We start from the raw sequence: 13,905 nt of genomic DNA, 5'->3' as shown, positions 1-13,905 counted from the left end.
ATTTGGGGTCTTTATATACTCATAGGTCTTAATAGCATAATAATGGGCTGGTTTGTATTAGCAAATAAAAAGAGTAGGCGGTACAGCCCCTAGGGGAGGAAGACTTATTACTGACAGACACTCATAAGCACAAAAGGTGAAAGGGCACTACCAGATTATTAAAGGGGTGCTGTTAGCTTAGAAGTGTAAATGTATGCTAGCGGCCCCCTCCAATCATGATAGCCCTAATTTGCTGCACTTTAGCCTAGATACTGAAAGGACAACACTGTTCTCAGAATGTGTTATTGTAAAACTATTGCACAGTGACTTACAGCTTTAAAAAATGTGGTATCATAAGATCAAGTTAGTACATTTCAAGTAATACATTAATGAAACAAAATTTTTTTAATAAATGTTTAAATCTTACTGGTTTCAGCGGTATTGTATTATCTTCGTTAGGGGTTTCACACTGCTATTCTGAATAATATTTTATGGGGGTTTTGATGAAGAGTTTATAGAAAACACAAGGGTGGTGGCTGGAGAACCACTGGAATAGATCAATAACAAATTAAAGGGACATGAAACCCAAATTTTTTCTTTCATGATTTAGAAAGAGCATACAATTATAAACAACTTTCTAATTTACTTCTATTATCTATTTTGCTTCATTCTCTTGATATTCTTTGCTGAAAAGCATATCTAGATATGCTTAGTAGCTGCTGATTGGTAGCTGCTCATAGATGCCTCCTGTGATTGGTTCACCGTGTGCATTGCTATTTCTTCATTAAAGTATATCTAAAGAATGAAGCAAATTAGGTAATAGAAGTAAATTGGAATGTTGTTTAAAATTGTATTCTCTACCTTAATCATGAAAGAAAATGTTTGGGTATAGTGTACCTTTAATTCTAATTACATCTGGTTTCTAGTTATATATGGTGGTGTGTATCTGAATAGATTATTATTGTTTTCATAACAATCATTTTGGGCAAAGGTGAATATTCTGTAATTCATAGAAATTTCATAACATGTTACTCAACACAAATTCCCCTTTACCCCTGACTATGAGAAAGAGAAAGTTAGATTTAATGTATATGTGGGGTTTTCTTTATTTGAGCAGTTACCATTTGGCACCCGTTTCTACTTTTATCATCATGGTGAACAGCCAATCAGCATCACAATTTTCTCTGGTGTGTTCTAGTGGGATTTCACAAAGTCTTTTTACAATGGGATTTGGTTACTGAGGACAATTTATGGTAAAATATGGTCCACAATAGAGCAGCCTCTGTTATTATTATTGCAACTTCATGAGGGAAGAGACAAAGCCTTACTTTTATACCAAACTGCCACTGAATTGGTTAAACTATTTAACCCTTTAAGGACACAGCTTTCTGTTTGTTCAATTGTTTTATGACGGAAAAATTCCGTCATATGTCCTTAAGAGGTTAAAGAAACAAACCTTCGATAAAGCTGTCTACTTTGTACAAACATTAAAAGGTACATGTAACCTATATGCTTCATCACTTTCAAGTAAAGCAACATATAGGTAAAAAGCTGACTAGATAATCACATGATCATATATGTGACAAGGAACATAAGCATTTGGCAGCTTACAAACATGGATGCAACCAACGGCTATTTATGACCTGGAAGGACATCAATTTGGATCACTGTATGTTACAGGTCTATACTGACTAACACCTTTCTTGATGTTAAATGCAACTAAGTGGCAGTAATTGGACGTTATAAATTCTATTGGCTATTTTGTGTACATGCAATTAATTATCTTATGTGCCTGAAATATATACGGTGCATTATTTATTGAATGAGTGCCCAGTGGCTGCATAGATCCACTGTGATTGTCCCAATATAGTGAATTTTATTTCTGGAATTTATAAACATTTATTGAATTCCAGCAGGTAAAATGGATCACTTGAAACACGTTAAAAGGCCATTATAGTGGAAACATTACAAGTAGCCCAACTAGCACTGCCGATTGGCTCACCATCTACTTCCACTCGCAATCAGCAGTTCTCTCCTTTTCGCGGGGGTCAACACAGAGTTGCAGGGTCCCTAGTGCCAAATTTTCATGTTCTAACAAATGAAAACATTAAATATTTCCACTATAATGGCCCTTTAAAAGGAAGAAAAATGTAACAAAAAGGCTTGGCCTTTCTATTCCAACTGGAAGATATAAACTTGGGTACAATTAAATCTTTTCTGTCCCTAAAACAGGAATTTGCGCTATCCCAAAAAAGATTTTTTTTGCATACCTACACATTAGACAATAATTTTTCACCAATAGAGAAGTTTGGAAAAAAAAAATGGTCTTTAGGAAAGATAGATCAGGGGATTGCATTATACAAGGCAGGAATTTTGTATATCTTCACCTGGTATAATATGTTAATGTATAAAGCAGGACAGGCTAAGTGGAGGGGAGAATTTAAGGAGTTTTTGTCCAAGGATATTTTATTTAGTGTAAACTTACTAAACAGCTGTACCAATTCACAGGCATGGAAAGAATCCCATATGAGAATAAATTAATAAAGCCAATTTATCTCTTTATCTCTGGCAAGACTGGCTAAATGGGCACCTTTAAGAACTGCCTATTGTATCAGATGTTCATATCTTAATGCTGACTTAGTCCACTGTTTTTGGGCATGTCCCAAAGTCAAGAAATGTTGGTACAAGGTGAATTACTGGCTAAATAGGTTTCTTGACGAGGATCTAAGCTTAACCTCAAGGGATGTCCTTTTTCTACATAATAGTATATAAGAGGGGGAAAATAACGAGTTAATAAACTCAGCAATCTTAATAGGCAGACATATTATATTAAGCTTATGGAAATCTAAAGCAAGCCCAAGCTAGAAAGAATTTATTAAAAGAGTATTAAATCAAATTATTATGACCTTAACATAATTCAAGAAAGGGCAGTTAAAAGATAATTTTTAAAATGGTTAAAGGTTATACTCTCCTATCCAGAATCAACGCAAAAACAGTTAACTCTCTCATTCAGAAGATCAGATTTTTTCTATATGTCTATTTTGACAGGAAACTTCCCCGAATGGTGGATGGATTAGAAGAGAGAACCCAACTCCGGGTTTTTTTTTCCTCTCTCCCCTCCAGTGGTATCTCCCTTCCCCCCTCAGCCTTCTTTCTGTAAGGTAGAACATACGGTACCTAAGTTTGGGGCTTGCCCAGAAAAACAGAGGCAGTCCATGCTATTAAGATACAAACAATTTATCTTTTAAATTATATATAGTATATACTTATGGAGTTACTTACATTTATTTTTGCTAGATATAATACTGACTCTTGGTATATGCATGTTGCGATATATACAGAACCAATTTATTGCATTCATTTTGTTATGTTTAATGGAAGTCCACTGAATACTGAAACGTTGAGCTTATTAGATAGGCAAAAAGGCACATGGGGATAAGAAAGGTGAAAAAGAAAGATAAAGGAAGGAAAGGGGTTAACTGCAAGATTTGTTGGGCAAAGGTCTTATTTATTTCTTATCTGCATATGTTATTCAAATCGGTAATGTATATTAGCTCTTCCTTTTTGTCTTAGGTTTGTTTTAAATCCCTGGTGCATCGATAGCTGATGCAGTTTTTGTGTATATGTGTTTGATTTGAATTTCAATAAAAAGAAACTTTTTTTTTTTTTTAAAAAGGAAGAAAAATGTACAGTACAATGTCCCTTTAAAGGGACAGTCAACACATGAATTTTTGTTGTTTTAAAAGATAGATAATCCCTTTATTACCCATTCACCAGTTTTGCATAACCAACAGTTATAATACACTTTTTACCTCTGTGATTAAACTTGTATCTAAACATCTTCTGACAGCCCCCTGATCACATGACATTTTATTTATTATCTTTTGACTTTCATTTTAGCCAATTAGTGCAGTGTCTGCCACAATCCACGGGCGTGCTCACAATGTTATCTATAGGGTTTACCTGAACTAGCTCTCCCCTGCTGTGAAAAGCAAATACAAAAGCATGTGATTAGAGGCGGCGTTCAAGGGCTTAGAAATTATCATATGAGCCTTCCTATGTCTAGCTTTCAACTAAGAATACCAAAAGAACAAAGCAAAATTGGTGATAAAAGTAAATTGGAAAGTTGTTTAAAATGACATGCCCTATTTGAAACATGAAAGTTTTTTTTGGACTTGACTGTCCCTTTAAGTATGTGGCTTTAGCCTAAGATTATTTTCATTTCAGACCCCTCTTTCACTGTTTAAAGCATTTGTATTACTTGCAATTTCAATAAACACACAACTACAAAAAGATATATACATACATACATACATAGTATTCAGCTAGAACAAAAAAAAAAACACAATAAATGCAAACATACAATAAAAAAGAAAATGCAAATGACTATAACTGCATGTTGTTAAAGGCACAGTGTGCTACATTTTTTTTCTTCCCTGTGCTCTCAATGATCTATTTTTAATTTTTGACAAACAGCCAATTTATCTTTATTTTGACATTTGAAACAGTGTTTTTTTTATACCTGTTGTACCTCCACCTATACTGAAACTTCAGTACATAAATATTGCTTACAAAAAAAAAAAATTTTTTGCTAAAAAAAAAGCCAAGACCTTTTTCTCCATGCTGGTGAGTTTTAGATCATTGAGCCCTATGTATGGGTCTGCGTATACAGTGAAAGATAACATAATAAGGAGTGTGTGTGTATATAGATATAGATATAGAGAGAGAGAGAGAGAGAGAGAGAGAGAGAGAGAGAGAGAGAGAGAGAGAGAGAGAGATTAGATAAATAGGATAAATAATGAGGTCTGCTCACTCTGTAAGCTCAGCCCACTTGCATGGAGTTGTAGTTTAAATTAGCAGAAAAATATATTTCCTATAGAAAAATACATTCCAAATACAATTTAAACTCTTGAACTGGTATAACAAGTCACTGGAAATACATTAAGAGGGAAACCATTTTACACTACACTGTCCATTTAACTCTGCTCTGCCTCTGAAGGTAAAAATTCTTACCAGTCCATTTTCTTATTTCCTGCCATAACCTCTGATCAACTGCATGGGTTAACCACAATTGCAGCATTCATAATATGAGAAATGGAGATAGGTAGAACTGCATCACCACCCAAACAAACATCCCTAGCATGGACAGATTTCTCAATAAGCACCGATATCTTTTATAAGGACACCTTCCTGATGGGTCATGTGATAATTCAGCAACACTCTCCCTTATAATGAACACCCACTCCAAAACTGTTCTGGGGGGGAAGTACAGGTTCTTCATAAGCAAACACATTAGATGTGCCCTAAAAGGTAGTTCAAAATCTACCTGTATAGAGCACAATTGTTGTGTGATTTCCTATTTTACTCAAAGTAGCAGATATATCACGGTCTAAGGTTTAGAGAAAAGTGTAAATGGTTTTTACACAAATATATAATGCATTACTACAGAGGACTCAAAACTAGATGTTCACATGAGTAAACTGTTATGCAGAACACCCTTATAAAATGTAATTGCAGAATTGTCCAGGTTCATAATTAAAGGAAATTTAAAGCTGCAAGTATATCAGGCTGACAGACGTCATACATATATATAAATAAATTACATCTCTATACAGTTTTGCCCCCCACCACAATATTTGTTTTTTTGAGTCAGGGTAGGCAAAAATGAATGCACATTATTGCCAACATAACCAGGCACAACTGGATTGAAAACTCGAGGAATGTTGTAGGAAAGTCTGCTTACGGGTAATAGATCTATCAGCAAACTGAAAACCCAATGCCTTTCCACACACACATTGTACCGAATACACAAGGAGTAGACCCAACGTCTACACTCAATTCATACATTAACATCAGCTGCTGCAGCCCAAACATACAGATTGCACGTTGAAACTATGTATGTTGCACAAACACAGTAACAGTTTTAACACGTTACATGTCACAATACAAACTTCAGCAGCACCAGCACACACACACACACATCACATTTGTGAGCAACATCGAAACAAAGTGCACAAATATGTCCCATCCATGAGCGATACCAGTACAAAAGTCCAGTCGACGAGCAACGCCAGTACACGCGTCAAGTCATATCTATAGGCACCAACGGTGCTCACATCACATCCATAAGCAACACCGGTACACACAACATATCTCTTTAACGGGAGGTGAACTATCTCCAGTTTAATAGGTTATTCATATTTGATCAACTTTTCAGCTGTAGGAGAAAAATAATTATTACCTTCATTATATCAATTCAAAATAATCATTACCATAATAATATTTTAAATAAGTTGTATTAAAAAGGGACATGATAACTAAAATGTTTCTTTCATGATTCACATAGAGCATAACATTTTAAACAACTTTCCAATCTGATTCTATTATCTATTTTGCTCCATTCTCATGATATCCTTTATTAAAGGGGCAGCAATGCACTACTTGGAACTAGATGAACACATTGGTAAGCCATTTATATGCAGACACCAAACAATAGCTAGCTCTCAATATCTGAGCCTACCTATGTCTTTCAACAATGGATACCAAGAGAACAAACCAAATTAAGTAATAGAAGCAAATTTGAAAATTGTTTAAAATGATATGCTCTATCCGAATCAAAAGAAAAATTTTGGGTTTCGGGTTTCACTTTCATTTTTATTACTTGCCCCTCCCTCCTCACACTTAGATCCTTGCGCAAATCTAGCCCAAGCCAAACATTCTTCTATTCATTGTAAGAAGTTGATCCTGTGTACATAGATTTACAGGGGAACAATGGGATTAAAAGGACAGTAAAAAATCAAAAATTAAACTTACATGATGACTCAGATAGGACATGCAATTTTAAACAACTTTCCAATATATTTCTATTATCTCATTTTCTTTGTTCTCTTGGTATCCTTTGTTAATAAGTATAACTAGGTAGACTCAGGAGCAACAACGCCCTACTGAGAGCTAGCTGTTAATTGGGGCCTCTTATCGGCTCGCCCAGTGTGTTCAGCTAGCTCACAGTAGTACATTGCTAATCATTCTACAAAGAGAATGGAGAAAATTTAAAAATATATATCAATCTAAAAGTTGTTTAAAATTTTAATTTCTCGATGAATCATAAAAGAACAATTTTGGGCTTATGTCCCTTAAAGGTATCACAACAAACAACAAATGTCCACAGCGCTTCTTAGATTTCCTCAAGTGTCTTTATTTGTTATACAGACATCCACAATGACAAGCTTGTCATTGTGGATGTCTGTATAACAAATAAAGACAATTGAGGAAATCTAAGAAGCGCTGTGGACATTTGTTGTTTGTTGTGGAATCCAAGGGATTATTGCAGAGTCCCTGTCTTACGTGCGCAAACCTAAGAGGTTGCTGTCTCATTATATACATTCCCTTAAAGGTATAAGAAACATTTTCTTTCATGGTTCAAACAGAGTATACCATTTAAAAAAAAGGTTTCCTATTTATTTCTAATATCAAATGTATTCATTCCCATAATATTCTGTGTTGAAGAGATACTTAGGTAGGCATCTGGAGCACTACCATATAGTGCTCCAGAAATGAGCCAGCTCCTACGTATACTCATCTGCTTTTCAACAAAAGATACAAATAGAACAAAGAACATGAGATAATAGAAGTATATGGGAAAGTTGTATAAAGTTGCATGTCCTATCCGAGTCATCATGTAAATTTAATTTAAAAAAAAAAAATTCTGTCCTTTTTAATCCCAGAAAAATTATTGGTTTCACATCCTTTTTAGGTCTATTTCTCAACTTCATTTTGTAACATTTTTACTGTGTAGAAGAGGCGTATTATTTCCGCAGACACAAATTTACAGTTTTGATAACTACAAAACCAAGAATATGTGGTAATATCTTCTAGATAGAAAAAATGCCTAAAATAAAATTACAGAAACCTTGGGGGGAGCATGACATTGTGAATGGATTAATAGAATTAATTTACCAAACTAATTAAACATTACAGCCATGAATATACAGCCTCATGCTACATAATTAAAAACTAGTCCTTATTTCAGGATGAATAAACTTTGGATCATAATGTATATAAAACAGAAAACTATCCTTAGATACATTTTGCCTCAAAAATAATTTTATTTTAAAACAGAATCTTATTTAAATAAATAAAAAAAAAAATCTGATTTAAAGGGCCATAATACCCAAATGTTTAAACACTTGAAAGTGATGCATTATAGCTGTAAAAAGCCGACTAAAAAATATCACCTGAACATCTCTATGTAAAAAAGAAAGATATTTTACCTTAAAAGTTTCTCAGTAGCCACATCCCTTTGTAAAGGACTTCTAAGCAACAAATCAGTATGTCTGTCCCGGGACAGCGGAAGGAGCGAGCTCACGTGCACTCATCTTATTTCCCTATTCAGCTTAAAGTGAAGGTCAAGTCTGGCATCTTCCTTATTTTTCAATATGTTATCAAAAATAATTATGATGTTCATTCATCAAATTACATATACATACCACTAAAAGTTGTATTTTTAACGTTTTTATTTAGCTCCGTTTCAACTGTATAATCCGCCCGCCATACTGCCGTTATTGATTGACAGTTTTTCTCACCAATCTCTTATTTACCCCCGTGGCGTCTAGCCCCTTTTTTGTTTTGTCACTTACACCTTATGCGCATGCGTTTAAACAAACTGCGCGTCATCATCGGCATGCTCGTTCATGAAATGCGTTTTCCGCTCTCACAAATTTTGATATATTGAATCGACAGGGTCCAGAACGATCTAGCGCGTGAGTGACTGACAGACTTGGGTAGAACTGAATGATACAATTTTGTTTATGCATTGCATACATAGTATCGTCGGGTATTGAAACGCATGCGCTATTGAGTTCAAGAGACGCATGCTCATTAAAAAAAATAACACGGGTGCACGAGCGTAGTTAGAACCAAAGCGGCGTCATAACAGAAGAATCAGGAAGTATGTTAGGGGCGGAGCTAATCGCGATAACGGAGGTATTTTTAAAAGCCATTTTATTTGAAAAGCATTCGTTATTTATAGATATTAACTCAGCGACTTCAATATTTTAAACATAACTTTTAAAACGGTGTATTGATAATAGCAAAAATTGACCTTCACTTTAAGGAAGTTTACAATGAAATCTCATGAGAGTTAAGTCAAATCTCATGAGATCACAGTAAAAGAGTTCATGACCTCAGCACTGCTGATGCTGATTGGCTGCTGTTCATTTCTTTATTTTTTTTTTACCTGCAGCTGAGCAGCAGTTGAGTATAACTTTTTACACAGAACTTACTCTGCTGAGCTGAGGAAATTGTGAGGTAAAATATCTTCCTTTTTTTACATAGAGATGCTCAGGTGATATTTTCCTGTCAGCTTTTTACAGTTATACTGCATCAGTTTCAAGTGATTTAGCATATGAGTATTATGTCCCTTTAAATAAATAAAAAAAAAGACTTTTTTTTTTAAAAATGATTGATTTTATCCACACGTCATGTCACGTTAATAAGCAATGCTAGCACACACGTCAATGAGTAAAGCTAGCACACACGTCATGTCACGTCACGAAGCAAAACCAGCAAATGTCATGTACATAAGCAATGCCAGCACACACGTCACGTCCATAAGCAGGAACAGCACACACGTCACGTCCATAAGCAGGAACAGCACACACGTCACGTCCATAAGCAGGAACAGCGCACACACGTCACGTCCATAAGCAGGAACAGCGCACACACGTCACGTCCATAAGCAGGAACAGCGCACACACGTCACGTCCATAAGCAGGAACAGCGCACACACGTCACGTCCATAAGCAGGAACAGCGCACACACGTCACGTCCATAAGCAGGAACAGCGCACACACGTCACGTCCATAAGCAGGAACAGCGCACACACACGTCACGTCCATAAGCAGGAACAGCGCACACACGTCACGTCCATAAGCAGGAACAGCGCACACACGTCACGTCCATAAGCAGGAACAGCGCACACACGTCACGTCCATAAGCAGGAACAGCGCACACACACGTCACCTCCATAAGCAGGAACAGCACACACACGTCACCTCCATAAGCAGGAACAGCACACACGTCACGTCCATAAGCAGGAACAGCACACACGTCACGTCCATAAGCAGCACTAGCATACGTCATTTACCATAAGAAGCGACAGTACACAGGTCAGCTCATGTCCATAAGCAAAACCAGCAAACGTCATGTACATAAGCAATGCCAGCACACACGTCATGTAACGACCATGAGCAACACCTGCACACGTCATGTCACATCCACAAGTGAAGCAACGCCAGCACACAGGTCATTTTTTGTATATAAGCGACAACAGTATATACAGACACTTCATGTGGCAAACACCAGCATTGCCAACACACACACACACACACACTTCATGTGACAAACCTAAGCAATGACAACATATACTTCCTGTGGCAGACACCAGCATTGACAACACACACACACTTCATGTGACAAACCTAAGCAATGACAACATATACTTCCTTTGGCAGACATCAGCAGTGACACACACTGCTCATGTGACAAATCTAAGAAAGGACCACAGACACCTCATGTTGCAGACATAAGCAGGGATACACATGCTCCAGGTGTATGATAAGAGCAGACACACAAACCTCACACTAGTAGTGTAAGCACAAAAACAAGCCATGTAACATGATGCATGAACAATCTCACACACTCGTCATGCCACGTCCATGAGCACTAACAACACACATACACGTCATATCCATAACCAGTGACAGCAAACACAGACACCCAGGCAAGTAGCATAGAAACCCACAGACTGCACACAAGGCAGCAGAAAGACTGAAGTCAAGCAGATGGAAGCAGGGGTGCGGCCGGGGAATATGACGGTACTCACAGATACACAGTTCCACCACGTAGGCGTAATAAGACCAGCACACCACCAAGGTGATAAACAGCACGGGGACCCATCCCAACACCCGCTGGCAGCACCGTAATACATGAGACGGCGCCATGATCCTCCACCGGACCACCGGCTCTGGTCACTCAGTCACCGGCTGGGGCGGAGCCACGTGACGTCTTTACAAGAACGCCCAGTTGGGTGGGTGTCTGCGGGAACCTCTACTGTGCGAGTAGTAATGATTGTTTATGTCCTGACTGCAGAGACTGGGTGTGATTATTTAGTGTACTGGGAGTTAGGTTACCAGGAGTAAATATAGACTACAGTATGCCCAGTAGGGTGTAGCATGAGTGAGTAAGAGAGTGACACGGAAGTTATGCGCGTGCGGTACAATTGGTAGTGCACTCAGTCTATCTCAGTTGTGTCTGTGCCAAGTAGAATGGGTTTGTTGACTGCAGCCCATTGAGTGCACTGATGCTGAACGTCTTCGCTTTCTGCTGTCCTCTGTATGCTCGTGTAAGAGATTTATTCTGACATCAGGCATGTTATACAACCCAATGAAATCCATGACTCCCATCACAGCTTGAAAATGATTATCCATAATGTGCTGGAGTCAGAAGACACTGAAAACAGTGGGTGTCTCTCAGTGTGACTTTACTGGACTAGACAATCAAAACCATTCAAAGGAAGGTTATTAAAGTGGTACATAGTTTAGGAAATAAAACTCACAACAAAATACTTTGTGACTTTAGTTCAGAAGAGAAAATAGGTGACACAATTGCATTTCCTCATCACCTCCTTAAAGGGACAGTAAAGTCAAGATCATGCATTTTTAAACAAGTTTTTATTTACTTATATTATCAAATTTGCTTTGTACTCTTGGTATCCTTTGTTAAAGACTAAACCTAGGTAGGCTGATATGAGCTTTGGGGCGTGCATGTGTCTATAGCAGTCTATGGCAGCAGTGTTAGTAACTATGTATAGCATTGCTATAAACAATGTTGCAAACACAGTTGAGCTCACCTATGATTACTCTTTAACAAAGGATACCAAGAGAACTAAGCAAAATTGATAATAGACGTAAACAGGGCCAGCTTAACCATGGGAACAAGTGGGTCCAATGGACCCAGCCAGCACTTGACAAGGGGCAGCATGTCAGTGATTGAGTCAGTTACTGTCAGACCCAGACCACTCCTGTCCTGTCTCTAAGGGGGAAGTTGCAGGCTCCCAGCAGCATAACCTCATCATGCACAAAGACACAGAACCGGTCAGGGGTGACATTCACAGTGGGGCAAGTGCATTTCTTCCCTAACTTCCTTCCCACTTATTGCTCAATTGTGCATAAGCATTGGTTGCAAGCAGGTAGGCAGGTTTAGTAAGGTGGTGGTGGGGGGGGGGTGCCATTTCATTCTCGGCCCCAGGCAGCACAATATTGTAGCAGGATTTGATTTACCCTTTGCAATAAAATTTGTTAATAGTATGCTTGTCTGAATAAAAGCTGCTGTGTAAATATTTTAGCTAAGACTGTGCTAGTTTGCATATTAAAATTGCTGTACAATGTTTGATTAAAAACTATACCAACAGTAAAAAATATATTCTTTCAGAAAGACACATAACTTACTATAAATGAAAGATATCTTTTAAATCTTTCATATATATCTCCTATATATATATATATATATATAAAGGAGTGTAACCTTACTATATGAATAAATATAGATCTGTTAAATCTTTTCATATGATTGTCCTGTAGATAAAGGATATAATATTTCATATGCTTATCCTGCAATAGTCAAATATATGTTTAAATAAAATACTTCTGCAATATTTAAACTGTATAACTGTATAACAATATTCAATAACATCAAACCTTTCTCAAATGTAGACTGATTGCAACAGCCAATAGGATTTTTTCCACTTTAATTCCTATTGGCTGATAGAATTCTATCAGCCAATCGGAATGTAAGGGACGTCATCTTGGATGACGTCACTTAAAGGGAACTTAATTTTCCAGCGACGATCGGAAGAGGAGGATGCTCCGCACTGGATGTCTTGAAGATGGACCCGCGCCGGATGGATGAAGATAGAAGATGCCGTCTGGATGAAGACTTCTGCCCGCTTGGATGAAGACTTCTGCCCGCTTGGATGAAGACTTCTGCCGGCTTGGATGAAGACTTCTGCCGCCTGGATGAGGATGGATGTCCGGTCTTCGAAAACTGTAAGGGGATCGTCAGGGGTTAGTGTTAGGTTTTTTAAGGGTTTATTGTAATGTAATTGGTTTTTATTCTTGATAATTTCAGGTTTTTTTTTTGTAATTTAGTGTTTATTTTTTTTTGTAATTTAGATATTTGTATTTTATTAATTTAATTTATTTTATTTTATGGTAATGTTAGTTTTTATTTTACAGGTAAATTTGTATTTATTTTATATAGGTAGCTAGTAAATAGTTAATAACTATTTACTAACTAGTCTACCTAGTTAAAATAAATACAAACTTACCTGTGAAATAAAAATAAAACCTAAGATAGATACAATATAACTATTAGTGATATTGTAGCTAGCTTAGGTTTTATTTTATAGGTAAGTATGTATTTAGTTTTAAATAGGAATTATTTAGGTAATAATTATAACGTTTATTTAGATTTATTTTAATTATATTTAAGTTAGGGGGTGTTAGGGTTAGACTTAGGCTTAGGGTTACATTAGGGTTAGGTTTAGGGGTTAATATATTTATGTAGTGATGTGGGAGGCCAGAGGTTTAGGGGTTAATAGTTTAGTATATATCGTTGTGGGGGGGCTTGCGGTTTAGTGGTTAATAGGTTTATTATAGCGGCGGTGTTGGCGGACGGCAGATGAGGGGTTAATCTTTAAATAGTGTTTGCGATGCGGGAGGGTGGCGGTTTAGGGGTTAATAAGTTTATTATAGTGGCAGCGATGTCGGGGAGCGGCGGAATAGGGGTTAATACATTTTAATAGTGGCGGCGATGTCCGGAGCGGCAGATTAGGGGTTAATAAATGTATTTTAGTGTTTGCAATGCGGG

The 13,905-nt window shown here is 37.0% G+C and overlaps 1 protein-coding gene across 1 annotated transcript in view; it reads right to left on the bottom strand.

Annotated features, from left to right (window-relative positions):
• Positions 1-11,084, bottom strand: part of ZDHHC20 (zinc finger DHHC-type palmitoyltransferase 20) — a 241,653-nt gene extending 230,569 nt beyond the window's left edge. Inside the window, exon 1 of the mRNA XM_053708517.1 lies at positions 10,862-11,084. Coding sequence (XP_053564492.1) covers positions 10,862-10,979 — 118 coding nt within the window. The 5' untranslated portion in view covers positions 10,980-11,084. The remainder of the gene's footprint in view (positions 1-10,861) is intronic.
• Between the last annotated feature and the right edge of the window lie 2,821 nt (positions 11,085-13,905).

This window comes from Bombina bombina, chromosome 3 (genome assembly GCF_027579735.1).
Source record: "Bombina bombina isolate aBomBom1 chromosome 3, aBomBom1.pri, whole genome shotgun sequence".
NCBI lineage: Eukaryota > Metazoa > Chordata > Amphibia > Anura > Bombinatoridae > Bombina > Bombina bombina.
The sequence above is the reverse complement of the archived record's forward strand: the minus strand, read 5'-3'. Positions and strand labels throughout refer to the sequence as shown.